At 42.5% G+C, this 24585-nt stretch overlaps 1 protein-coding gene across 6 annotated transcripts in view; it reads left to right on the forward strand.

Annotated features, from left to right (window-relative positions):
• The first annotated feature begins 13269 nt into the window (after positions 1-13269).
• LOC112233340 (protein MTSS 1) overlaps positions 13270-24585 on the forward strand; it is a 48714-nt gene continuing 37398 nt past the window's right edge. For 4 of the 6 annotated variants that reach the window (XM_024400907.2, XM_024400910.2, XM_024400908.2 and 1 more), the window contains exons 1-3: positions 13271-13757; positions 20374-20435; positions 22448-22521. In XM_024400907.2, coding sequence (XP_024256675.1) covers positions 13686-13757; positions 20374-20435; positions 22448-22521 — 208 coding nt within the window. In that variant the 5' untranslated portion in view covers positions 13271-13685. Of the gene's footprint in view, positions 13758-20373; positions 20436-22447; positions 22522-24585 lie in introns of all 6 variants that reach the window. The other 2 variants (XM_024400905.2, XM_024400909.2) reach the window with 1 other exon arrangement.

The following is a 24585-nucleotide window of genomic DNA, read 5'->3' on the forward strand; positions in this document are numbered from 1 at the left end:
GCTTTAATGCTTGGTAACCAGAGCTTTTCAAAGGCACAACAGCCAAAATGCTATGGAAACAGATTGATCAGCAACTCAAAGCACCCATTAAAGAGATATACAAAGCAAATATGGTTGATAGAAAGTAGACCAGAATGGCTTTAAAAGCTATTCATAAGTCTATTGGGCACTGTGTAATTCTGTGAAGCCAAGGCTCATAGTGCACTGTCACTGTTGTCTAGTTGGAGGCTGATGTCATTGCTAAAAGCCCCACCAGATGCCTGACTAAGGCAAGTGAAGTGTCTCTAACCTAACAGCAGGAAAATTAGAGGACAGCAGTCAAGAGAGTCATTATTGTGTCACTTGCTGTGCCATCTTTGAAACTTGCTGTGCCTTCTATTGTTTCAATATCCATACTGTATATTACTTACTTAATGAGTGTATATACTACATACTATTAGTTCAATTTAGCATACTGTAAACGAACAGTGTCCTTTCAGCTGAGCATACTAGCGCTTCGCCTTCTACCCGAAGTTGATGCTGTTGCTTTGCAACCTCTTGCTAGTTTATTAGCATAACAAATTACTAGCCAGACTTCGGGTGTGTTCGTAAATTCAATCTGGAGTGCCAGAGTGCCGTCTGGGCGTCGTCAGATTGTCCATTCGTAAATTCAGAGCGTTTCGTTCTCGGGGCGTACACTGGAGGTTCGGGCTGAGGATCAGGGTTGATCCGAGCATTCTGGCCTCACAACGGCTGTCAAACACCCAAACTAACTGGCTAACTACTTACAGACACATGAGAGAACACCTCACTCTGGTCATTTTACTCACCCAAGCAGAGCTGGTTAGGTAGTTTAATTATGCTTTTTTTTGGCCGAAATTTACTGACATCGGTCACATTCAACAGGTGTTGAGTGTTTCTAAATTCATCAGTTATTTGCTCTCTGTGTTGAGTGTGTAAATCCATCCGTTTTTCGCACTCTGCCTCTAGCAGTCTGGCGAGAGTGTTCTGAAGTTGGAGTCGATAGCCCAGAGCAAATTTAAGAACGGACCTGAACGACTATACCACGTAGCTAAACTATGAATGACAATCAAGTCAATAAACGTTGGGTAGTTAGTTAAATAGCATAAAGTAAATATACTGGGAAGTTTGTTGTACTAGTAGCCAACTAACATTACAGTAGGTAGCTAAAATACCCGGCTGTTACATACCAAGGTGAAGACAGTTTCAGGTTAGATATTCGATGGCTTGGGCCCCTCTTGGGGCGAATCCATTCCAGGGCGCCCTGTCCTTCACAAAGAAAAGAGAACTCTACCCCGGGGCTCCCGCCAACTTCTCCAGGATCGGTCGCGTTACCACATTGGATGCCTCGTGGCGCCCGTCTCCGCGAGTCCGTGGACTTTCTGAAAGTAGTCTGAGGTCAGTAGGTCACATTACCAAGGAGCTTTTGAGATTTGAAAGTTTGAAAAATTAATGTAAAATTGTGTGAGATGAAAATGGACAAACTACAGGGTGTGCAATATAGAAGGGTAGTCAGTGGACATTCTGAACCTTCTTTGAGTCCAGTCGGTCACATGCCAAGGAACTATTGCAATTTGAATCATTGAAAAACATTGAAAATTCATGTAAATTGCTTGCGATGAAAATGGACAAACTAAAGGGTGTGCAATGTGTAGGCTAGCTGAGTGTAGATTCTGAACCATGTTTGAAGTCAGTAGATCACATGACCAAGGAGCTTTTGAAGTTTGAAAAATTAATGTAAAAACTTGTGAGATGAAAATGGACCAACTAAAGGATGTGCAATGGCCCACTGAGTGTACATTCTGAACTTTGTTTGAATTCAGTAGGTCACATGCCATTGAAATTCAAAAATGTTAATAAATAATTTAAAATAGTGCTAGACGTAAATCGATGCAGAAAAGGTGTGTGCAATGTGTGTCTACGCCATTGGGTTAGCTAGAACCAGTTTTTTTTTTACCCCTTTTTCTCCCCAATTTCGTGGTATCCAATTGTTTTAGTAGCTACTATCTTGTCTCATCGCTACAACTCCGGTACGGGCTCCGGAGAGACGAAGGTTGAAAGTCATGCGTCCTCCGATACACAACCCAACCAAGCCGCACTGCTTCTTCACACAGCGTGCATCCCAACCCGGAAGCCAGCCACACCAATGTGTCGGAGGAAACAACGTGCACCTGGCAACCTTGGTTGGCACAGGAGTCGCTGGTGCGCGATGAGACAAGGATATCTCTACTGGCCAAACCCTCCCTAACACGGACAATGCTAGGCCAATTGTGCGTCGCCTCACGGACCTCCCGGTCGCGGCCGGTTACAACAGTCTGGGCTCGAACCCAGGGTCTCTGGTGGCACAGCTGGCGCTGCAGTACCACTGCGCCACCCAGGAGGCCAGTTAGAATCAGTTTTGCACCTGTTTTAGTTTTGGGAGTAATAGTTAAAGAACTATTGAAATTTGAACATTTTGATTTGTCAACATCCGAACTGCTGTTTGTGGACGTAAGGAAAACTACAGGTGAATATCCGTCAAATATCCAACCTGAATCTGTCTTTACCTGGGTGGGGTACATATTACTGTAATTATAAGCTATGCGGTTCGTTAGGATAGCATAGCTAACAAATTGTCAGACAACATAACGTGTAACGTAACTTATTTGAAAAGTCATTACTTTATTACATTGCTCAACAATTTCTTATCATTTGTCATAATTAGTTAAAGCAACAAATTTGTATCCGCTCTCGTTCGACTTCGGCTGCATATTTTCCGTAATTTTCTTCAAATCTGAAAACGTGAACCATTTTCTTAAGAATTGCATTATGGGCCCTAAAAGCACAGAACTAGTGTCCATCGCTTTGGTGAATGTAGTACGACATCTGGAAACTTTTGCATGCTAACTGTATCCATACTATGACTAATAAGCATACAACATAATCAAATTTACATCACAAGTAGAATGAGTGTTCGTGACTTTTTCCGCTCTTAACTCAGTAAGAATGCATTAGTCATGCTACCCAACTCTTAAATCCGTACTTGTCCTGAGTGAAGTTGAAGCTTTCAAAGCATTTAAAAGAAACATTCAAACAAATGGATATCGGTCATAGAAATCATTTCTCAAAAAAATAGAAGATCAAGGTACATAGAGGTACATAGACTGCTATATAACTAGTCAGTTTTTATTTTATTTTTAATATTTCATGTAACCAGTTAGGAACAAGTTCTCATTTACAACTGCGACCTGACCAAGATGAAGCAAAGCAGTGCGACACAATCCCATAGAACATTTGTGGGCAGAACTGAAAAAGCATGTGCGAGCAAGGAGGCCAACATACCTGACTCAGCTACACCAGCTCTGTCAGGAGGAATGGGCCAAAAATCACCCAATTTATTGTGGGAAGCTTGTGGAAGCCTACCCAAAACGTTTGACCCAAGTTTAAAAAAATGTAAAGGCAATGCTACCAAATACTAATTGAGTGTATGTAAACGTCTGACCCACTGGGAATGTGATGAAAGAAATAAAAGCTGAAATAAATCACTCTACTATTATTCTGAAATGTCACATTCTTAAAATAAAGTGGTGATCCTAACCGACCTAAAACAGGGAATATTTACCAGGATTAAATGTCAGGAATCGTGAAAAACTGAGTTTATATGTATTTGGCTAAGGTGTATGTAAACTTTCGACTTCAACTGTAGTTGGGTGGGCTATTTACAGATGGGTTATGTACAGGTGCAATGATCTGTAAGCTGCTTTGACAGCTGATGTTTAAAGTTAGTGAGGGAGATATGAGTCTCCAGCTTCAGTGATTTGTGTAATTCATTTCAGTCATTGGCAGCAGAGAACTGGAAGGAAAGGCGGCCAAACGAGGAGCTGGCTTTGGGGGTGACCAGTGAAATATACCTGCTGGAGCGCATGCTACGGTGGGTACTGCTATGGTGACTAGTGAGCTAAGGCGGGGCTTTACCTAGCAAAGACTTATAGATTTCCTGGAGCCAGTGGGTTTGGCGACGAATATGAAGCGAGGGCCAGCCGATGAGAGCATACAGGTCACCGTGTTGGGTAGTATATGGGGCTTTGGTGACAAAATGGATGGCACTGTGATAGACTGCATCCGATTTGCTGAGTAGAGTGTTGGAAGGTATTTTGTAAATGACATCGCCGAAGTCAAGGATCGGTAGGATAGTCAGTTTTACGAGGGTATGTTTGACAGCATGAGTGAAGGATGCTTTGTTGCGAAATAGGATGCCGATTCTAGATTTAATTTTGATTTGGAGATGCTTAATGTGAGTCTGGAAGGAGAGTTTACAGTCTAACCAGACACTTAGACAGACATATGTGGACAACTACAAATACCTAAGTCAGAACCGTCCAGAGTAGTGATGCTCGAGGGGTAGGCAGGTGCGGGCAGCGATCGGTTGAAGAATATGCATTTAGTTTTACTTGCATTTAAGAGCAGTTGGTGGCTACGGAAGGAGAGTTGTATGGCATTGAAGCTCGTCTGGAGGTTTGTTAACACAGTGTCCAAAGAAGGGCCAGAAGTATACAGAATGGTGTCGTGTGCATAGAGGTGGGTCAGAGAATCACCAGCAGCAAGAGTGACATTATTGATGTATACAGAGACAAGAGTGGGCCCGAGAATTGAACCCTGTGGCACCCCCATAGAGACTACCAGAGGTCCGGACAACAGGCCCTCCGATTTGACACACTGAACTCTTTCTGACGTAGTTGGTAAACCAGGCGAGGCAGTAATTTGAGAAACCAAGGCTGTTGAGTCTGCCGCTTAGAGTGCGAGGATTGACATAGTCGAAAGCCTTGGCCACGTCGATGAATACGGCTGCACAGTATTGTCTTTTATCGATGGCGGTTATGATATCGTTTAGGACCTTGAGCGTGGCTGGTGGTGCACCCATGACCAGCTCGGAAACCAGATTGCATAGCGGAGAAGGTACGGTGGAATTCGAAATGGTCGGTGATCTGTTTGTTAACTTGGCTATCGAAGACCTTGGAAAGGCAGGGTAGGATAGATATAGGTCTGTAACCGTTTGTGTCTAGAGTGTCTCCCCCTTTGAAGAGGGGGATGACCGTGGCAGCTTTCCAATCTTTAGGGATCTCAGACGATACGGAAGAGAGGTTGAACAGGCTTGTAGTAGGGGTTGCAACAATTGTGGCGGATAGTTTTAGAGAGGGTCCAGATTGTCTAGCCCAGCTGATTTGTAGGGGTCCAGATTTTGCAGCTCTTTCAGAGCATCAGCTATCTGGATTTGTGTGAAGGAGCAATGGGGAGGCTTGGGCAAGTTGCTGTGGGGGGTGCAGAGCTGTTGATCGGGGTAAGGGTAGCCAGGTGGAAAGCATGGCCAGCCGTAGAAAAATGCTTATTGAAATTCTCAATTATCGTAGATTTATCGGTGGTGACAGTGTTTCCTAGCCTCAGTGCAGTGTGCAGCTGGGAGGAGTTGCTCTTTTTCTCCATGGACATTAGTGTCCCAGAACTTTTGGGAGTTTGTGCTTACAGGATGCAAATTTCTGTTTGAAAAAGCTAGCCTTTGCTTTCCTAACTGCCTGTGTATATTGGTTCCTAACTTCCCTGAAAAGTTGCATGTCACGGGGGCTATTCGATGCTAATGCAGTACGACACAAGATGTTTTTGTTCTGGTCAAGGGCAGTCAGGTCTGGAGTGAACCAAGGGCTATATCTGTTCTTAGTTCTACATTTTTGGAATGGGGAATGCTTATTTAAGATGGTGAGGAAAGCACTTTTAAAGAATAACCAGGCATCCTCTACTGACAGAATGAGGTCAATATCCTTCCAGGATACCCGGGCCAGGTCGATTAGAAAGGCCTGCTCGCTGAAGTGTTTTAGGTAGCGCTTGACAGTGATGAGGGGTGGTTGTTTGACCGCGGACCCATTACGGACGCAGGCAGTGAGGCAGTGATCGCTGAGATCCTGGTTGAAGCCAGCAGAGATGTATTTAGAGCGCAGGTTGGTCAGGATGATATCTATGAGGGTGCCCGTGTTTATGGATTTAGGGTTGTACTTGGTAGGTTCCATGATAATTTGTGTGAGTTACCTGGCCCTGCCATTGTTAGAGAAGAGGCCATCAATTGAACACAAAAAAAATCAATTTCAGATATTTGAGATGTATTCATTCATTACCTCCTGGTTAATCAAATTGTGGTTATGCCCTGTTCTTTAGGTGACCCATAGCGGTTTGGCATGTGCAACCAAAGATTGAAACCTGAAAATAACATGTCACAATCCATTCCCTGGATGGATCTTCCACCACACTGCTAGACAAGATTTTAATAGATTGTAGTGGGTGGAATGTAATGAATGGGATGGTAGCAAACACATACAACCAAAAGTTGTGTTTATAAATGTTTTTCCCCACTAAAAAAATGTACAGACAACATTAATTTGCATGTTTTTGATACTGTCACATTCATTTAATTCCAGCCATTACAATGAGCCTGTCCTCCCCATTGATCCCTCTACTACCAGCCACAGTGAGTCTATTTTCTCTCCCCTGTTGCCGTTACAGGTGGGTTCCCCCATACCAGTGGTGTAAAGTACTTAAGTAAACGTTTTTTGGGGTATCTGTACTTTACTATTTATAATTTTGGCCACTTTTACTTCACTACATTCACCCTGTCTATCCATATATTGTTTTAAACAAGACAATCGTGCCATCTTGTTTGTTTAGTACTGTATAAGGAATGTGAAATGGTTTATACTTTAATTTAGACTTTTAATACTTAAATATATTTTTTGCAATTACATTTACTTTTAATACCTAAGTATATTTAAAACCAAATACTTTTAGACTGTTACTAAAGTATTATTTAACTGGGTGACTTTCACTTTTACTTGAGTCATTTTCTTTTAAGGTATCTTTACTTTTACTCAAGTATGACAATTGGGTGCTTTTTCCACCACTGGCCCATACAAACATCTCATTCCTGTTATTTCATCCAGCCCAGCCGGAACTGACCGTAATGACGCTGTGTGCTCTTTGTCATTAACTCCACCGGCTCTGTATTTAAGGTGCCAATCCAGGGCCTCTTTTGGTTTTGCACGCCTCCCTTTCGGACTAAGCCATTCTCAAATGCATCAGAGAAGCCTGTGCCAACACAGAACAGCCATAGAGGAAATGAAGACAGCCTCTAATCAAGATGTCTGTACCAAGGGATTATGGGAGGATTATTAGCACGGATTTGGAGTTGGGAGGAAAGAGGGGGATGCCAATATAGGGATGCTGTTTGGGGGCTCTGCAGCTGTGCCACATAATAAGAAATAGAGCTGGTGGAGTCTGATGGCTAAATTAAAGACTATGTAATGCTCACTGATAGCCTGGAGCTAATGATGTGCCTTTCGATTCTCTATGGTGGTTGACGTATTGCCAGGGTCCTCCAATAACAAATGTTTCATGTTGCAAATTTTTTTTACTACAGTGTGTGTTAATGAACAGAACCCTATGTTGGGATACTGACTTCCAAGGGGGAAGCTTGAGTGTACATTGATAACACATTTCCTGCTGTGACAGAAGTTGAGTTTTCTGTCTGAGTCATACGCTATAGTTATGATACCTGTGTGTACTAATAATACTTTTTAAAAGCTGGGAGTGAAAGTATCATCAGATACAAAATGTAGTAAATGTTATTACACCTGGCTTGATGGCACAAAACATGGGACCTCCAGTAAGAAATTAAATATGTTATTTTCTAGTCATAGAATATTCAACAGGCCTTGAGGCTGAGGTGCAGTAAATGGCAGACTACTATGTGGATGGTGTGAGATTTTCCACAAGTGTTAATTTGATTAAATGACATATTCCTAAGGGAACAAGCTACATTCAATTAGATCCCACAAAAATCTGATATCTCAGTCTCAATGTGTTTTTACTGTCTATTTCATGCCTAATGTGATTGATTGTGATGAAAATACAGTAGCTCTTGTAGCCTATGCCACTTTTGCAATCATGTGAGGACCTCTTGTGGTAGTCTGTGGTACACTACAATTCGTAGCTGCCCTCATTCATAACCAATTACAACCAGAATCCAAACCTATACCTTAACTCTAGCTTCATGTCCACATCCCGGTTCAACCCTAACCCTAACATTAACCCAAGCTTCATGTCCCCGGTTCAACCCTAACCCTAACATTAACCCAAGCTTCATGTCCACATTCCAGTTCAACCTTAACAGTTCAACCCTAACCCTAGCCTCAACGACAACTACAACCCTTTCCTCAATCACAACCCAAACCCTAGCTTCATGTTCACACCCCAGTTCAACCTTAACCCTCAACCCCAACCTTGGTTTATCTTACTCTAACCTACTTTGTACTCTACTTTCCTCTTTGGTGCTGAAGCTCAGCTCTACCTGGCTTTCCCTTTGACATGTGGTACAGGAGGTTGGCTCTGGGTAGCTCTGGCTCAGTTTAACAACTGATCCTCATCCCATTGATGTCATGGCAACATGGCACTGTCCACACCTTAGCACACATGCACTCACTCACTCTCGCAAACTCACACACACACACACACACACACACACACACACACACACACACACACACACACATTCATGCTACATACACATCACAACTCTACCAGAATCATATTATTATTGCTAAATACTGCACAATTTTAACACTTGCCTGCCAATCCCCCCTTCCCAAAAACAACTGTGAATATTGGACAAATTGTGCTTCCCTGTATTATACTTACATGTATGCTAAACATTTTATTATATTTTACTGAACCATTTCCTTTATGTTCGTATTTTATTATTTATTTGTATTGTTGCATTGTCGAGAAGGAACCTGCAAGTAAGCATTTCATTGGCCAGTGTGTATCTTGTACATACCATGTGTATCTTGTAAATACAGTACAACTAATAAAACTTGATGGAGATAGTGTTACTAGAATAACCGCTAGGTGGCCATAGCTGCATTGGTTATACAGTACTGTTCATTTGAACATAAACAAATAGGATAGTGAAAACATTGCCCATTTTGGCTTACCACTGTATTATGTTAATGGTACTTGGTTTAGCTTTGTGTCAATTTACTATGACAAAGAATTATGGCTAGAAAGGAGATGGAATTCTATTTATTTACATACTTTCTCTCCCTGTCCCTAACCTGTAACTATCCCTAACCTGTAGCTATTCCTTCTCTCCTTGTCCCTAACTTGTAGCTATCCATTCTGTCCCTAACCTGTAGCTATCCCTTCTCTCCCTGTCCCTAACCTGTAGCTATCCCTTCTCTCCCTGTGCCTAACCTGTAGCTATCCATTCTGTCCCTAACCTGTAGCTATCCCTTCTCTCCCTGTGCCTAACCTGTAGCTATCCCTTCTCTCCCTGTGCCTAACCTGTAGCTATCACATCTCTCCCTGTCCCTAACCTGTAGCTATCCCTTCTCTCCTTGTCCCTAACCTGTAGCTATCCCTTCTCTCCCTGTCCCTAACCTGAAGCTATCACATCTATCCCTGTCCCTAACCTGTAGCTATCCCTTCCCTCCCTGTCCCTAACCTGTAGCTATCCCTTCCCTCCCTGTCCCTAACCTGTAGCTATCCTTTCTCTCCTTGTCCCTAACCTGTAGCTATCCCTTCTCTCCCTGTCCCTAACCTGCAGCTATCTCGTCTATCCCTGTCCCTAACCTGTAGCTATCTCGTCTATCCCTGTCCCTAACCTGTAGCTATCCCTTCTCTCCTTGTCCCTAACCTGTAACTGTCCCTTCTATCCCTAACCTGTAGCTATTCCTTCTCTCCTTGTCCCTAACCTGTAGCTATCACCTCTATCCCTGTCCCTAACCTGTAGCTATCCTTTCTGTCCCTAACATGTAGCTATCCCTTCTCTCCCTGTCCCTAACCTATAGCTATCACATCTATCCCTGTCCCTAACCTGTAGCTATCCCTTCTCTCCCTGTCCCTAACCTGTAGCTATCCCTTCTCTCCCTGTTCCCAACTTGTAGCTGTCCCTTATCTCCTTGTCCCTAACCTGTAACTGTCCCTTCTATCCCTAACCTGTAGCTATTCCTTCTCTCCTTGTCCCTAACCTGTAGCTATCACATCTATCCCTGTCCCTAACCTGTAGCTATCCTTTCTGTCCCTAACATGTAGCTATCCCTTCTCTCCCTGTCCCTAACCTATAGCTATCACATCCATCCCTGTCCCTAACCTGTAGCTTTCACATCTATCCCTGTCCCTAACCTGTAGCTATCACATCTATCCCTGTCCCTAACCTGTAGCTATCCCTTCTCTCCCTGTCCCTAACCTGTAGCTATCCCTTCTCTCCCTGTTCCCAACTTGTAGCTGTCCCTTATCTCCTTGTCCCTAACCTGTAACTGTCCCTTCTATCCCTAACCTGTAGCTATTCCTTCTCTCCTTGTCCCTAACCTGTAGCTATCACATCTATCCATGTCCCTAAGCTGTAGCTATCCCTTCTCTCCCTGTTCCTAACCTGTAGCTATCCCCTCTCTCCCTGTTCCTAACCTGTAGCTATCCCCTCTCTCCCTGTTCCTAACCTGTAGCTATCCCCTCTCTCCCTGTTCCTAACCTGTAGCTATCCCCTCTCTCCCTGTTCCTAACCTGTAGCTATCCCCTCTCTCCCTGTTCCTAACCTGTAGCTATCCCCTCTCTCCCTATTCCTAACCTGTAGCTATCCCCTCTCTCCCTGTTCCTAACCTGTAGCTATCCCCTCTCTCCCTGTTCCTAACCTGTAGCTATCCCCTCTCTCCCTGTTCCTAACCTGTAGCTATCCCTCTCTCCCTGTTCCTAACCTGTAGCTATCCCCTCTCTCCCTGTTCCTAACCTGTAGCTATCCCCTCTCTCCCTGTTCCTAACCTGTAGCTATCCCCTCTCTCCCTGTTCCTAACCTGTAGCTATCCCCTCTCTCCCTGTTCCTAACCTGTAGCTATCCCTTCTCTCCCTGTCCCTAACCTGTAGGTAGGGGTAGGTTGACCTCAGGTCTTCCCACTGGAAGCCCGGGGTAGGGGGAGCGGGGGAAATCAAATAGCGCCTCTTACTTTTTACAGTACTAATGCAATTAGTAATGCAATTAGTTGCGCAATTTAGTTTGTGTGTTTCTTGTTTGAAGTACAACAGTGTAATAATCAGGTTCTCTTCTTTATAAGTGTGTTATTGTATTTGTTTGTTTGCGTGATTTAGGATTTTGTCACGCCTTGGTCTTAGTATTTTGTGTTTTCTTTAATTATTTGTTCAGGCCAGGGTGTGACATGGGTTTATTGTGTTGTCGTATTGGGGTTTTTGTAGGCATTGGGATTGTGGCTGATTAGGGGTGTGTCTAGCATAGGCTTGGCTGCCTGAGGCAGTTCTCAATCAGAGTCAGGTGATTCTCGTTGTCTCTGATTGGGAACCATATTTAGGTAGCCTGGGTTTTACTGTGTATTTTGTGGGTGATTGTTCCTGTCTCTGTGTAGTGTTCACCAGATAGGCTGTAATTAGGTTTTCACGTTTTGTTTGTTGTTTTTGTATTTATTCTAGTTATTTCATGTATCGCTATTTTTTCATTAAAGAACATGAGTAACCACCACACTGCATTTTGGTCCGACTCTCCTTCAACAGACGAACGCTGTTACAGATTTGTGCAATTTAGTTTAGTTTATTTGTGTGATTTTTGTTGGCATTGGGGTAATAGTGTAATAATTCGATTCTCCTTTTTATTGTCACTTCTTTTTAATATTTATTAGTCTTATTTTTGTATATATATTTATATTGTTTTAAATGTTATGATTACTTATTTGTGTTGTTCCAAATGTCTGAATAAAAATTACAGTTAGTGCAGAATGGTGCTTTTTTTGTGGGGCTGAAGGGGAGTTCGCCCAGGGAGCCATACAAGCTAGAACCGCCACTGATTACAAGTATAAGTGATCACATATTTCAAATGAGCCTACTAGTTTGACAAATTAGCCTGCTGATGACTATAGCTAGAGGTTTATGGCTCTGTCTGAAAGAGTTGTCCCAGGTTCAATCACAATACACATAGTTGTTGGACATGATGTAGCCCCCCCCAAAAAAAGGTTGTATAAATACTGAACAAAAATATAAACACAACATGCAACAATTTCAAAGATTTTACTGAGTTACAGTTCATATTAGGATATCAGTCAATTTAAATACATTAATTAGGCCCTAATCTTTGGATTTTACATGACTGGAAGGGGCGCAGCCATTGTTGGGCCTAGGAGGGCGTAGGCCCAACCACTTGGGAGCTAGACCCACCCACTGCGGAGCCAGACCCAGCCAATCGGAATGAGGTTTTTCCCCACAAATGGCCTTATTACAGACAGAAGTATTCCTCACTGTCATCAGCTGTCCAGGTGGCTGGTCTCAGATGATACTGCAGTTGAAGAAGCCAGAAGTGGGCTAGTGTGGTTGCACGTGGTCTGCTGGTTGGACGTAATGCCAAATTGTCTAAAACAATATTGGAGGTGGCTTATGGTAGAGAAATTAACATTTCATTCTCTGGCAATGGCTCTTGTGGACATTCCTGCTGTCAGTATGCCAAATGCAGGCTCCCTCAACTTGAGACATCTGTGACTTTGTGTTGAGTGACAAAACTGCACATTATAGAATGACCTTTTATTGTCCCCAGCACAAGGTGCAACTGTGTAATGAATGATCATGCTGTTTAATCACTTTCTTGATATGCCACACCTGTCAGATGGATGGATAATTTTGGGCCCAACACTTTACATGTTGCGTTTATATTTTTTGTTCAGTATATATCTGTTTTTGTTGGACATAAAAGACTGTAAAAACACCAGCAAATCAGCTCCAAGTGATTTTAATTTTGGAAATCTGTTCCAAAGTATTCCCACGCATAACAGAGAAATATAATTGATGTGATTTTATACAAATGTAAGCAAGGTTAAAATTATGTTTTAGTCAAATATTATATCTATCGGTGTTTATTGCGGTCAATTTGCAGTCTACAAATTATTTGTAATTATGTTCTGGCACCTGAACATCCGCTGAAGAAAAAATCGGCGCACGACTTAATCTACTGTATTTCATGATCCCTGATGTAGACAGGCCTACTATGCGTTTATGACGTGAAATCTAAATCTCACATGACATCTAAGGATTACTGACTGTATTAGATGTGATATAAAACATATATACTGTTTAGTTTTTTCCACACCCTTTGTATTTTATTATGATCCACTCACCACCATGCATGGAAGTACAGTAGCCTAGTAGACTGCTAGCCTCAAAAGGAGGGGCGACGCGGACGCGCGCCCAAGTTTCGCATGCTCACGCGCATGGGTAAAACACTTGCAATTCGTATGTCAGCTGTGGCAAGAAACTTCATGAACCCTCGACTATGCCGTGATAATCCTCGAATTGTTTTCGTTTTTATCTCACGTTTTTCAACACCTGGTGTTTTCTCTATGAGTTCATATTTTTATTCTTCTTTCAGTATGGTCTTAAACGCAAAAACATGGAATTTATCTCTGTGTGGAAACTAACGTGGGGTTTATATCTCACCGCTGTTTTGCTTTCCATCGTTCGGGAGTGCGGCATACAGGATACTGCAGCAAGTCTTTGAAAGGATATTTGCCATTAAAAGAGACTTTACCATTGAGTTTCTTTTTCAGTCAGTATTGGTGAACAGAAAACAACACATTTTCACTACAGTTTTGGCAAGATAAACAGTCCATACAGTGCTGAAAATGGAGACTGTCATTGAAAGAGAATGCAGTGCACTCGGAGGACTTTTTCAAACAGTGATAGGCGACATGAAGGTAACACCTTGGGGACTAATTCATTAATTGTGTATTTTAATATTTATTTAGGCTTCGTAGGGTATTGTTTGTCTTTTTTATGATCTATAGAATAATACGTTTTGTTGTTATGGCAGTACGTGCCCTTATATGTTGACACCTACTGTAATCGGTGTGACATTGACTGTGATAGATAAATGGCATGCAATTACATTTGATGTTGCAGATAACCATATAAATTCAAAGAGTGGCAGTCTGGGAAATTATTGTGTACAGCCTAGGCTGCATGCTTTGCTAATTGTACATTTAGGCTAGCTATTAAATTGCGCTCACTGAGGGACTGCATAGAATATAGGTCCGTCCGCATGGTGGGTGTGTTCTGATTCATTGACATTGAGCGGGTGCATATAAACGGCTAAATGATCCAGGATATGGATTAGAATAGAACGCTCTAATCCACGTCAAGCAAGTAGCAGAAAATGCATGTCCTACGAAGGTTTGTTTCCCCTTGACTCTTGTTCTGGGGAAAGCAAGAAAATATGTATCACTGTTGAGATCAGGAACTCATTTAGGCTACGCACCTCTTTTATTTAGCTTCCTCATAAACTCAACAGTTAGAAATTAAATACGCAATATTTTTGTCACAATGTCATCTCAGAAGGAAGCATGACAATTTGTATTTTCTATGCTTAGCCTATTAATCAGTGATAAAAATAAATAAATTAATGAGCAGATTGGCGATTGTGCCCCCAGTCTGCCCCAAAGTGGCAGAGTGCCTATTCACACCTGTTCCCACCTGTTCCTCTGATAACGGAATGCGGGGAAATGGTGGCAGATGACTTCAAAAGGGTGTGAACTGTGAAGTTTTGCTGAGTACAACAGAGAGCCACCATTTGGGTTTGTGGTAGATACATGTTTGATGTAGGAGAATAGAGTTTTAGATTGGGAATCCAACCAACTGAAAACCATGATGTCCATGATCTGGTTTGAGACATTTTTGCAAAGCCATGTAATCAAGTCCGCTTAACAAAAAATTACTTCTGAGAAATTAAGGGCAGACCATTTGAGAAATAGGCTACTTTTGTAGATTTTGATGACAACAAATGTTTTTCAATTGTCTAACATTAGGCTGAAATACAGTGCATTCGGAAAGTATTCAGACCTTATTCTAAAATGGATTAAAGTCATGTTTTTCCTCATCAATCTACACACAATACCTACAATGACAAAGCAAAAACAGGTTTTTATAAAAAAAAATCACATATATAAAATACAAAACAGAAATACCTTATTTACATAAGTATTCAGACCCTTTGCTATGAAACTCGAAATTGAGCTCAGATGCATCCGGTTTCAATTGATCATCCTTGAGATATTTCTACAACTTGATTGGAGTCCACCTGTTGTAAATGTAATTGATTGGACAGGATTTGTAAAGGCACACACCTGTCTATATAAGGTCCCACAGTTGACAGTGCATGTCAGAGCAAAGACCACACCATGAGGTCAAAGGAATTGTCAGTAGAGCTTCGAGACAGGATTGTGTCGAGGCACAGATCTGTGGAAGGTTACCAAAAAATGTCTGCAGCATTTAAGGTCCCCAAGAACACAGTGGCCTCCATCATTCTTAAATTTAAGAAGTTTGGAACCACCAAGAATCTTCCTAGAGATGGACGCCCAGCCAAACTGAGCAAAAGGGAGAACCTTCCAGAAGGACAACCATCTCTGCAGCACTCCACCAATCAGGCCTTTATGGTAGATTGGCCAGACGGAAGCCACAGCTCAGTAAAAGGCACATGACAGACCACTTGGAGTATGCCAAAAAGGACCTAAAGGACTCTCAGACCATGAGAAACAAGATTCTCTATTCTGAATGAATCCCAGATGTAACTCTTTGGCCTGAATGCCAAGCGTCACCTGGCACCATCCCTACGGTGAAGCATGGTGGTGGCAGCATCATGCTGTGGGGATGTTTTTTAGCAGCAGGGACTGGGAGACTAGTCAGGATCGAGGCAAAGATGAACAAAGAAATTTAGAGAGAGAGCCTTGATGAAAACCTGCTCCAGAGCGCTCAGGACCTCAGACTGGGGTGAGGTTCACCTTCCAACAGGACAACGACCCTAAGCACACAGCCAAGATGACGCAGGATTTGCTTCGGGACAAGTCTCTAAATGTCCTTGAGTGGCCCAGCCAGAGCCCGGACTTGAACCCAGTTTACCAAATGTATTTCTGAATACATCAATGATGTTGCTCTTGCTGCTGGTGATTCTCTGATCCACCTCTACGCAGACGACACCATTCTGTATACTTCTGGCCCCTCCTTGGACACTGTGTTTAACCTCCAGACGAGCTTCAATGCCATACAACTCTCCTTCCATGGCCTCCAACTGCTCTTAAACGCAAGTAAAACTAAATGCATGCTATTCAATCAATCACTGCCCGCACCTGCTCGCCCGTCCAGCATCACTACTTTGGACGGCTCTGACTTAGAATACGTGGACAACTACAAATACCTGGGTGTCTGGTTAGACTGTAAACTCTCCTCCCAGAATCACATTAAGCATCTCCAATCCAAAATTAAATCTAGAATCGGCTTCCTATATCGCAACAAAGCATCCTTCACTCATGCTGCCAAACATACCCTCGTAAAACTGACCGTCCTACCGATCCTTGACTTCGGTGATGTCATCTATAAAATAGCCTCCAACACTCTACTCAACAAACTGGATGCAGTCTATCACAGTGCCATCCGTTTTGTAACCAAAGCCCCATACACTACCCACCATTGCGACCTGTACGCTCTCGTTGGTTGGCCCTCGCTTCATACTCGTCGCCAAACCCACTGGCTACAGGTTATCTACAAGTCTCTGCTAGGTAAAGCCCCGCCTTATCTCAGCTCACTGGTCACCATAGCAGCACCCACTCGTAGCACGCGCTCCAGCAGGTATATCTCACTGGTCACCCCCAAAGCCAATTCCTCCTTTGGTCGTCTTTCCTTCCAGTTCTCTGCTGCCCATGACTGGAACGAACTGCAAAAATCTCTGAAGCTGGAGACTCACATCTCCCTCACTAGCTTTAAGCACCAGCTGTCAGAGCAGCTTACAGATCCCTGCACCTGTACATAGCCCATCTGTAAACAGCCCATCTATCTACCTACCTCATCCCCATATTGGTATTTATTTATTTATTTTGCTCCTTTGCACCCCAGTATCTCTACCTGCACATTCACCTTCTGCCGATCTACCATTCCAGTGTTTAATTGCTATATTGTAATTACTTCACCACCATGGCCTATTTATTTCCTTAACTTACCTCATTTGCACTCACTGTATATAGACTTTGTTTTCTTTTGTTCTACTGTATTATTGACTGTATGTTTTGTTTATTCCATGTGTAACTCTGTGTTGTTGTATGTGTCGAATTGCTACGCTTTATCTTGGCCAGGTCGCAGTTGCAAATGAGAACTTGTTCTCAACTAGCCTATCTGGTTAAATAAAGGTGAAATAAAAATAATTTGAAAAATAAAAAACCCGATCGAACATCTCTGGATAGACCTGAAAATAGGTGTGCAGCGACGCTCCCCATCCAACCTGACAGAGCGTGAGAGGATCTGAAGAGAAGAATGGGAGAAACTCCCCAAATACAGGTGTACCAAGCTTGTAGCGTCATACCCAAGATGACTCAAGGCTGTAATCACTGCCAAAGGTGCTTTAACAAGTACAGCGTAAAGGGTCTGAATACTGATGTATAAATGTGATATTTCAGTTTTACATTTTTTATACATTTGCTCTAATAAAATAAACTGTTTTTGCTCTGTCCTTATTGGGTATTGTGTGTAGATTGGGGGAAAAAACAATTGAAACCATTTTAGAATAAGAATATGTAACAAAATGTGTAAAAAGTCATGGTGTCTGAATACTTTTCCTTAATGCACTGTATGTTCATTCATGATAGCCTTATACAGCCATTTCAGACATGTTTCTCTGGACCTGTGTAATAAACCATTTTCGTAGGTGGAGGGCTTTTCCAAAGGGCACCATGAATTACACTCTTGTCTACTGGCTCATGTTTACATGTGTGGGTGGGGATTGTCTGTGTGCCTATATTTGCTCGCCAATATTTGTGCTTAAATTGAATCAGCGTGCTGGTTGGTGTGTGTGTGAGTGTTAATACATAATTTAGATACTGTTAACACATCTCTTTGTGTAAGCAGACATATTACCATTCATTTGGTAAACTGGAACCAATTTCCCATGATTTTTCTGAGCTCCAAGCGTATTTTAAACAGAGTATAAAAACTGCAGTATGAATGACAAAAATCATGGAATTCAGTGCTAATTGAATAATGTCAGAATATAAAGGTTCTATAAAGGTTGACATTTATGTTTTATTCGTGAGTTATATGAACATGGGCTGGTTTCTGGACACAAATTAAACCTATTCCATGACTAAAATACATACGCTACTCAATGGAGAGTCTATTTTTAGTCTAGGACTAGATTTAAAACGTGTCTGGGAAACCAGCCCATAATATGATATGATACGATACAATATACTTTATTGTCCATTTACATGGAAATTTATTTTTTGACGTCAGCGTACAAATACACTTGCAAATACGTACATGCAGTATGGAAAACTAGAAAGTTAATACACAAGTCACACACGAAAATTTCCACATATTCAAAGTCTCTGCAGCGTACTGTCCAACCGTGCATTGGGTCAACATCTGTCCTATGTCCCACTGTTCAGCAGCCTGATGGAATGAAACTTGCCTTGCTGCTATTCTTACTGAACAGTGGGGACCCTTAATCTCCTTCCGGAGGGCAGCAGCTCAAAATGTTTTATTCTCTATTACCCATTCAGTGTATACATGTTTGAGCACCATTACATTATTAATCTGTTGGCTCGAGGTTGAAGGTAATGCTATTGAAAGCATTGGATGAAGGCCTACTTTGGTTTATTAATCAGTATTTGACGGGTCATCATAATCCTCTCACTGGGGGGGGTGAAATTACTAGATGAACCATAGAACGGAAATGGATAGAAGAGATACAAAGCAGAGCTCTAAGGTTTATGACCATAAGTTGATGGATCCATGAGAAGTATTGTTGAATATGGAGCCATGTTCTTTCTACCCATTTCTGAGATGAGCACCATGCATCAGAAGTGCCTGAATTAAAGCCTGATCTTTTTGTTTGCATGATTCATGCGTTTAAATTCACTGCGTTTATACAGTCATTGCATTGAATCTGAAATGTCATATGCGATGCTAAAATGATCTCTCAGTAGGAAATCAACATACTGTAGAAGCCATATTAAGTGGGTGGCATGGTGAATTCATGCAGTGCGTATTTCATGGTATTCCTCGTGATGTAAATGATGTCGGCGGGTGCCAGGGAGATTGAAGTGCAGCGTCATTGCCTCCGTCCTGTTGTCACGGTAACCACAGTGGAGGAATAGTGCTGTGGAGGAACAAAAGGGGCCCGAGTGGGGCGCACGTCACACGTATTACTCCTCTCCGGGGGGTTGGGCTTGGGCACTAATCAATCACTCAAGAAATATCACCTTGACAATGACAAGTCTGACGGTGTTCTATCTGGTTAACCCCACCGCCCCATAATCTGATTGTTCGGCCCCATTATCAACTCATGTTTGCTATCCTGTCCGATCACAGTAAAAAGGCCTATAGTAAGCATTACCTACTGTGTTTTCTATGTTTAAAACAGTAGGGCTGGGGGCAGTTATTTGAATAATTCAGAAAATGAATTGAAATGCTGATCTTGAATGTAGAATTCGCCATGTTCATGTATTACTCAAAGAGTGGAGGAAATTGAGCTGGAATTGAATTAACCCACCTAAGTGGTTTAACCCCTGTCGTCCTGTGCAGATCTCTTCATCAGTCATGGACACACATACGTGCGTGTGCACGCACACACACACACCTAAGAAGACACTTGTGTTTGCCCACTCAGCGAGCATGTCACTTCCAGATAGAGGTCATTCGTTACCTGTTGACCTCCACAGCCTCTAGCCTTCCAGCTGTAGTGAGGCCTTGTTTACCTAGACCCAGACTGCCCTGGTGAGATGTTTTCTACATGGCCCCCAGACCATAGCTGGCTAGCGACCGCTCTGGCCTTTAACCACCACAGCCCTGCATTTAGATGTTAGAGGCCTGGGAAGAGAGGACTATGCGCTTCAACCGGAGGCCAACAGGTCTTTAAACAGGCAGGCTAACCTACTGTCAACCTCTGTGATGATGAAAAACTAAGAGAAGCGTCTTGAAGGCTTCTTATGATGTTTGAAGTCTATTCCACTTTTTAGAACTCTTCGGTTTACAGTAGTTCAACTTTGCTCATGGTAGCCTACATTCTCAACAGAGATACCGCAATGCAGTACTGGGACTTTCAATTGAACCCAATTGGATCCTTACTGTATCATATGCATGTGGGCTATTGTTTACGTGGAGTGAGAGTGGGGTCTCAGTATGAGGTCTATGGATTCACTTTATTGATCTCTCCCATTGTTGCTCTTTTATCTGAGATTTGATCAGATATGAGCTTGCAGACATGTTGCATTATAAGTATGTTTGTGTGTGTACACTTCATCCTCACACTTTCTCCTTTTATCTCCTCAGAGCAGTTACCCAGTGTGGGATGACTTCATCAGCAAGGCCGGGAAGCTACAATCACAGCTCAGGTAAACAAACAAACAAACACACACATACTGTGTGTCTCTATTTTTCCGAATACACACACGCATGCACACACACCCTCCATTTACCCAACCTCCTCATAAAAAACCTAATCCCTCTTCAAATGTTCTTCGTTATCTGTCTAGAAGATTGTCACACACACCCCGGCCTGGTCTTGTCTGCGTGTTTCTGGATCATTGGGCTTGGCACCGGCTTACAGTTGTGCACAGTCACAGCTGAAGGTCATGCGAGAGAAAAAATAAATTAACCTTTCATCAACTTAGATTAATGATCAAATCATAAAGTCATTATCTCGGCACGCTAGATCAGCGCAGCGCGCCAGAAGCTTTTATTACAACCCAGGGTTACACTGGGTTAACCCGCTGAAAAACGTCTCTACTTCGTCGTCCCGCTGAGGTGTTGTGGGAAAAAAGTGTTCCTGAGAAATCCTACCACAGGTAGAGCAAAATAACAGTACATGCATTTTTCTAGTTGAATATTCTTAACCACATGGTACACTTTTATTTGTTATTTTTTTATTTAACTAGGCAAGGCAGTTAAGAACAAATTCTTATTTACAATGATGGCCTATCCTGGCCAAACCCGGACGACGCTGGGTCAATTTTGGGACTCCCAATCACGGCCAGGTGTGTACAGCCTGGATTCGAACCAGTGACTGTAGTGACGCCTCTTGCGCTGAGGTGCCTTAGACCGCTGTGCCACTCGGGAGCCCAAAAATGGTGTGTCTAAAATAGCTTGTGTGTGAAGCCATTTCTTTGCATCTGTGTACTGCACCATGCATGTACGTGCTTACGTGACACCCACCTCTGCAATCTAAAACAGTAGCAGTGCACCAACTGCATGTGAAAGGAAGTGAGTTCCGGTGTGCCAAAGGGCAGATGTCCAAACCCTCTGCAGTTCCAATTGTGTGCAATCTAGTCTGGGTGTTTTCCTAACATCGCTTTAAAGGAGAATTTAGCTTTTTTAAATGGCATCTTATAAAAGGGTCCAGACCCTTTTTTTTAGCGATTCACTTCCTCATCCCCGTTGTGCAGTACGGGGGTTCTGAAAAAAACATGAATAAATGCTACAAAAACACCCACTTATGTCCTTTTTAGTTTCTCAAAAACAAGTGCCTGGACCCTTCTACAACTTGCCATTTACATCAACAATTTTAATTGGGTGTAAATAAAACCTAAATGATTTTTTAAGCACCTCATCTGAATGTAGAATATACAAGCCTACTCTTTAGGTTACCGTGCTCTGCTTTAAATAACTAAGAATGCATGCCTCCATGCATTCTTAGTTATCCTTGTTATCCTTGTTAGCCTTGTGTTTTTCTGAGCTCAAATGAGTCATTACTTCATTAAGAATGAGAGAAAAGCAACCTTTCGATTGCACATTGTACAAAAGAGTACCATCCTGCAGCATGTGGCTCAGTTGCATTTCCTGAAATGATTTATGACATCAAATTGGATGATGATACCTTGCCTACCTACTGAATTCAATTTCAGCTTAGTTTCTTGTCAACAAAGGTCAGTCTCTACTTGATACAATTTCAAGGTCTGGAACAGACAATTTACTAATGGATTTGTTTCTCTGGCTGCATGATAATCTCAAAATACAGAAATGCAAGAGCATAGAGGTAAAAAAGGCCCCAACAATAATCTAGGTTAAATCTATCGTGACCCCTTTCTCCACACTTTTGTCCCCCCATGCAGTGTGGTTGCTTTTGGTTACCACCTAAGGGGGTTTGAAATTGTGTAAATATGGGGATGGGGGGCAACAGAGCTAGATGGAAGGACCCACCCCACCTATACAATTATAGGGGAAACACTGACCCAACCATGACCAGCCTACTAACCCTTTCCCTGAGCATATGGGGCTACTAGTGAAGTGATTCAAACCGTGGTAAATATGAGTGTTGTATGGTTGTTGGCCTATATTGTACATATGGTATGTTCTGCTGTCAATAACAATCAGAATGGTGACCAGCTGTGTCTATGTCATCTTCCAGGACGACAGTTGTCGCGGTAGCCGCCTTCCTGGACGCCTTTCAGAAAGTGGCTGATCTGGCAACCGGCAGCAGAGGTAAGCAGATGTGCATCATAGCCGGGGGGCAATGAAGTGTGTGTGGTTTGGAGGGTGAATGGCAGTGAGGTATTGTGGGGGCTGGTTGTGATGCCAAGGACACGTGTTGCCAGAGGAAATCATGTTTTCTCCGTGTTGCTGTTGTAGTCTTTCATGTTCTATACATGAGTCTGGTTGTCTTGATCATTTAGAATGATTTCCAAAGATCCACATCACAAGATCCATGTCCCTCTTTAGCCAGCTCTCTACTTGGCCTTTCATTTGGACTTCAAAGAGCCACTAAGAGTCATGCTCACTCACCCTCCTATTAACCTCTTAACCTCTAAGCTGACATTCTGGCAGACACTTGAACCCTGAGGCGTCCACATCATTGATGGATGCATGTACAGTATATCCAGGTCTTGGAAACAGATGTGTACATACCCAGTATCCTAATACACTACGGAAGTGTTTTTGTCAACAAACAGCTAAATGTCAACATAACTGGAGCTGCCTTGTCATTTCTGAAGGCATGATACTACCTAACTGACGATGTGGTGAATATTTTGGCCATACACACTTTTATGTGGTAATAGTGAGCGTATTACATTTATGACAGCCTTACGAATGCTTTATGAATGTCTTCTTAAGGAGTAGCCTCGCTCACCTTCAACAATCTGATCTGTCAAGCTTCCATCAGCAGGAATGGTGGTTATAAGGTGGTTGACAGAGTGGTTGTAACATGCAGGAAGGGGTGGTTTGTGGCTAGGTCAGGGTTGGTCTGTCTGCCCACTACAGAGCCCTGTCATGATCACTGACTGTCACAGTGACAAAGCGAGCCACAATCAGGCAGTCACTCATCACTTAGCTAATTTAAGGGCCAGTAGGTCAGTGGAGCGTTGTCATGTAATGTGAAGGGTGTCACATTTTAAATTGGTGCCTAGAACTGTCATGTTCCCTCAAACACTTTAACTTTTTCCAGTGTAAACACGAGAAGATGGTACAAAAACACGACCGCACCTTCCTGGGCGGTTGAACCGCGAACTGTGGTTGTCGTCACTTCTGTGACGGTGCAGGTTTGTTTTGAGACCACTTTTATGTGTTGATACTGAGCGCCTCAAGAGAGGGTTTACAGTTGAAGTCGACATAGAGTGCATGTCCTGAATAGAATGGACATCCTTTGGAGACTTTTGTCACTTTAAGTGGTAAGGTGGGATACACGACAATGGACAGAGTGAAGTGTGAATAGTGACCTCCTTTTCCACTCCTCTCCTCCTTTTCCTCCCTCCTTTCTCTGTCAGAGTCCAGGTTGTTTCAATAACATGTAGACAGACTCATACCCGCAGCGATTAGTAAAGTTTTAGGCCATAACAAAGGAAATGCATTGGCCGTTATTATCAATATGTAGAAGAAATCATTTCATTATTAAAACCCCTCTGATTCTTCTGTAATATGATCTCATCCCTTCCGATCCAAATACATGCTTTTCAATACCTCACTCACTTTATTCAGTCCTATAATGTTTATTGGTTCTGGCTGCCATAGATTTAGTTTAATCCTACATAAGCTACATAACCCTATTTATACATGTCCACGTATTTATATCCTCTACTGTGTAGTCAGTCAGACACTCACTAGTCAAAAGCCACAGTTGGAGGCCTTTCAACACAAAGGACAAAAGGTCAACATCTGACAATACCTTTCAACTGTGTAGGTGTACGGGGATATCAACCCAGCGCAGGGAGGAGTCACAGCGGAAATAGCCAGCAGTAATGAATAAAGCATTTTCTTATATGGAGCACCTCAATCCAGTTTGTCTATGTGATTTCTTTCAAAACCAATTTTTTAATAGGCTATTGTAAATCTATTATGTAGTATTGCCTAGGAGAGAGATTCTGAACTGGTGGCTCCAAAAAAAGTTTTGAACGTGTCACGGTTGTCTGAGTAAAGAATTGACATAAACTAGGTAGGACGTGTGTAGGAATGTAACTTACGTTTTTTAAATAATTTAATCTCTGAACAATATCTCTTCAATCACAGTATTTTCAAAATAGAGCTATTGTAGTAGCAGCACTGTTTTGGGTG

Source organism: Oncorhynchus tshawytscha, linkage group LG31, assembly GCF_018296145.1.
Source record: "Oncorhynchus tshawytscha isolate Ot180627B linkage group LG31, Otsh_v2.0, whole genome shotgun sequence".
NCBI lineage: Eukaryota > Metazoa > Chordata > Actinopteri > Salmoniformes > Salmonidae > Oncorhynchus > Oncorhynchus tshawytscha.